This window comes from Brassica oleracea, chromosome C6 (assembly GCF_000695525.1).
Source record: "Brassica oleracea var. oleracea cultivar TO1000 chromosome C6, BOL, whole genome shotgun sequence".
Classification (NCBI taxonomy): Eukaryota; Viridiplantae; Streptophyta; class Magnoliopsida; order Brassicales; family Brassicaceae; genus Brassica; species Brassica oleracea.
In genome coordinates, this window is record NC_027753.1 from 5,474,432 (window position 1) to 5,478,601 (window position 4,170).

At 32.8% G+C, this 4,170-nt stretch overlaps 1 protein-coding gene and 1 pseudogene across 2 annotated transcripts; one reads left to right on the forward strand and one right to left on the reverse strand.

The window, feature by feature from the left end:
• The first annotated feature begins 911 nt into the window (after positions 1–911).
• On the forward strand, positions 912–3,145 carry LOC106296365 (zinc finger A20 and AN1 domain-containing stress-associated protein 2). Of its 2 annotated transcripts, none has more exons than XM_013732487.1 (3): positions 912–1,068; positions 1,204–1,244; positions 2,288–3,145. In XM_013732487.1, the coding sequence occupies exon 3, from the start codon at positions 2,298–2,300 to the stop codon at positions 2,802–2,804; it is 507 nt and encodes a 168-aa protein (XP_013587941.1). In that variant the 5' UTR covers positions 912–1,068; positions 1,204–1,244; positions 2,288–2,297; the 3' UTR covers positions 2,805–3,145. The 2 variants fall into 2 exon arrangements, with proteins under 2 accessions (XP_013587941.1, XP_013587942.1); XM_013732488.1 differs by having other exon boundaries at positions 941–1,068; positions 2,296–3,145.
• A 760-nt stretch (positions 3,146–3,905) lies between these two features.
• Positions 3,906–4,170, reverse strand: part of LOC106297297 — a 1,310-nt pseudogene continuing 1,045 nt past the window's right edge.

The following is a 4,170-nucleotide window of genomic DNA, read 5'->3' on the forward strand; positions in this document are numbered from 1 at the left end:
TTTTATGCTGTATGTTTACATATTATTTATAATTTTCGAAAATTTGTAATATTAAAATGTAAAACTATATTTTATGCCACGTGTCATTTTTCGGAAGAAGTTTTTTTTTCTGATGTGGACGCTCTATGGAGCCTCAAAAGGTCTCTTTTATTAGTATATATTTAATTTTTCATTTCTCAATTGTATATTTACTTATTCTATTTTTTTTGTTTTTTTATATCAAATGATAATATTATGATAGATGTTTAATGTAATATTTCTATTTATTATATTGTATATTTACTTATTATTTATTTTTCTTTATATTGTATATTTACTTATTATTGTTTAATGCAATGTTTCTATTTCTTATATTATATATTTACTTATTATTTATTTTTCTTTATATTGTATATTTACTTATTATTGTTTAATGCAATGTTTCTATTTCTTATATTATATATTTACTTATTATTTATTTTTCTTTATATGTATTTTTATTTTTATTTTTTGTTAATGCCACGTGTCATCTTTTAGAATAAGTTTTTTCCACTGATGTGGACGTTCTATGGAGCCTCAAAATGTTCCTTTTATTAGTATAGATTTGTCTTGTGTTCTCATATTTCGTATCTCTTTCTTTAAGGCATTTGGTTCTCATACTCTTTTAGCATGTGAATATTGAAGTGGTTATATTTGTTTAAATATTTTAAATTAATCAAATAACTGAATTTATTATATTATTATCATTCGATTACTTTAACAATGTAGATATTAAGTTAAAAAAAAAAAAGCAATGTAGATATTTTAACATATGGAAGCTTTTTTTCATAAGAGATAAAATGGATTGAAGTTTTGAAAAGAGTAAAGAGAGAGAAAAAAAATCTAAGGAAGCAACCAATAAGATAGGTACACGTCGTACCCAAACTCTAGCATAGACGGTGTGAATGAAAATACTGTATATATAAAAAAAAAAAAGTTATCGACGAGAGAAACTCCGAAAAGCAGAGAACTTTATTCTCTCCTCTAACCTCTCAACTTCTGCTGGATCTCTCCAGCAGACGGACGATCTTCTTCGGAGAGATTCTTAGGGTAAACTTGTCTCTCTCTTATTTCGATTCTATATCTGTTGTATGTCTCGATTTCGATAACCCCTTTGTGTGTATTGGGAGGTTTCTCTGTCGACTTATTGGTGGTTGGTTTTGTCTCTTTTTTTTGTTCTTCTAGGGACCGAACGATCGATCGATCCAGGCTTCTCGGGCAAACAGGTGAATAGCTTTCTCGTTATTTGATGTAGGGTTCTATTGTAAGAACACGGCTCAAGTTTAATGATTTGATTGGTCTGGTAGTATTTGCATGTGGGTTGTGTTCTGTCTTATTCAATCGCTACGAAAAGTTTCAACTTTTTGTACTTTTGAATTTTGATGTCCGTAAAGAAAGCTAGTTTTGGATGGAACTGAGATTAGCTATGTGGGTTGTGTATGGTTTTTGAAATATTATATTATATGATTTGCTATGGAAATGATATTAACTGTGTTTCATAAAGTTGGAAGTGATTTGTGATGAAAGTTCTTAGCTTTATGTCGATGTAAACGAACAATTCATTTCTAAGAAGGGATGGTGGTGTTTTAGATACTTAAAAGTGATTTGTGATGAAAACTCTTAGCTTTATGCTGATATGAAAGGCTCATTTCCAACATTTTCATTTCTGTTAAGAAAGGTTTGGTTGGTTACAGCTGAGTTGACCTTCTGTTTGATGTGCTTTTCTTGTAAGGTTTCTGAAATATCATATGATTTGCTATGAAAGTTCTTTTTTATGTCGATATAAATGGCTGTTTTCTTGGACATGATATTAACTATGTTTTAAAAACTTGAGGAAGTGATTTAACTTCCTAGCTTTATGCTGATATTAAAGCTAATTTCTAACAAGGATGGAAGTGATGTTAGCTATGTTTTAGAATCTTGAAGTGAGTTGTGATGAAAGTTCTCAGCTTCTCTGCTGTTTATTAATGCTTCCGGTTAGACTTCTATTTCCGTAAAATCACATGTGTTTTATTGGAACTAGCTGCACGTTAAGCTTAGGTATTCCAGTTTGGCTGGGTAGTTTTAGTAGGATCTGTTTGTGGTGTGAGTAGAAGATCAGCTCTAGGCTTGCTTCTGCTTTCTTTCTTCTCTGTGTTTTGAGATCTTGAATCATTGAAAGCAATATGTTCGTTATGGTTAAGGGTTGTGCTTGTTTGTTAAGTAGGTTTTTAATTGTCAAGAACTCTGTCTTCTTTCTATGATACTGAAGCTGAAGATGACTTTTTAGAAGTGCAGAAATGGACCACGACAAGACAGGATGCCAAAGCCCACCCGAGGGTCCCAAGCTATGCATCAACAACTGCGGTTTCTTCGGAAGTGCTGCCACAATGAACATGTGTTCCAAGTGCCACAAGACTATGTTGTTTCAACAGGAACAGGGGGCTAAGCTTGCATCTGCAGTGTCTGGATCACCCAGCAACATCCTAAAGGAAACCTTCACTGCTGCTTTGGTTGATGCTGAAACCAAATCCGTCGAGCCCATGGCTGTCTCTGTACAAGCTGTTGCAGAAGTAGTAGCACCAGAAGAAGCTGCAGCAAAACCAAAGGAAGGGCCCAGCCGATGTACTACTTGCAACAAACGGGTTGGTTTGACTGGATTCAAATGTCGCTGTGGCGACCTCTTCTGCGGGACACACCGCTATGCAGACGTACACAACTGCTCTTTCGATTACCATGTTGCTGCGCAAGAAGCTATAGCCAAAGCGAACCCGGTTGTGAAGGCAGATAAGCTTGACAAGATCTGAATCTCAGAAACTCTGTTTCCTTCTTCATGTCTGTGTATGGTTCAAGCGTGTGCTGCTCTTTTGCTTCTTCCATTCTCTCTGCAGTATCTGTGGTGTGAAAACTTTTTATATTATCTTGTGTTTGCAAGCAGAAAAGTGTGCTCTTAAATATATATATATATATATGCTTTGATGTGTTTCTCTTTTTTTTTTTTTTTAATTATTATGAGCACTGTGGTTTGGGTTATGTTTACTCCTTTGGGTCTGTATCATATTGAGATTGTAACTTTAGCTATATGAAGATTTTTCTTAAAAGCTTATGCTTGTACTTCAGTGGAGGTACTAGGTCAGGCTTTGATACATTTTCATTTATCTTGTGGAGTCGTGAACTTTAACACCCGGCTCGATGAACACAAGCTACCTTGTCCTGGTTTACCAATGTAATAACCAGATAAAATCCTTACTCGTGCACTCTATTGACTGAAAGCTACCTTACTCTTTTATTATTTCAAAGAAAACTATAAAGCCTACTAAGGTTATGCTAACACAAAATTGTAGGGATTACTTGACCAACAAAAAATCAACGTTATACTAACACAAAATTGTAGGGATTACTTGACCAAAAAGATAAAACATACGCACAAATATAATATATAATAACATTACTTGACCAAAAAAAAACATTATTTCAAACTAATTTTCTATAATGGGGAAAATGATTTCCTTATTGATTTAGTTTTTTTTCTTGTAATAAATGGTGAATTTAAAAATTTAAAGACAATTTTAAATTTTCATTTTAAAATAAATGATAATTTTAGTTATTATCACGCATGATACATAAAACCATATAATTAAATAAAAGTTTTTATTTGCAAACTCATATATATATACTTCCTATTGGTAACCAATACTAAATTTACTATATTTTCTTTAAATTTAAATCTCATTGTATAGCTAAAATGAAATGTCATGATTATTTAGAGCATGATTAACCAGAAAAACCCTTAAGGGTTTCTTAGTGATTATTTAAGTAATTAAAAGTAGTTAAGAGCTTTAGTTAAAAGCTTCATAGATTTTGTGTTCCAATGCTGGTTTCTTAATTAAGGGTTTTTAAAAAAAAAATTAAACAAGCATGCTCTCGCCTCTACATGTTACAACCAACGACACACAGATTAGAAAATCATGATTATCAGTCTGTGGCACAGAAACATACAAGTACAAGACATTACACAAGCGTGTACTCACCTCTGTCAGCAGCACAAGACAGTTTCTTCCGTCCGTGACTCGTGACTCGTGTGCCTCCTCTTCTGTCATGTTACCTGCTTAGAAAAGAAGACATCACACAAGAAACTTAAACAGAGCTTCTTCTTAAACGTTTGAGCTATGT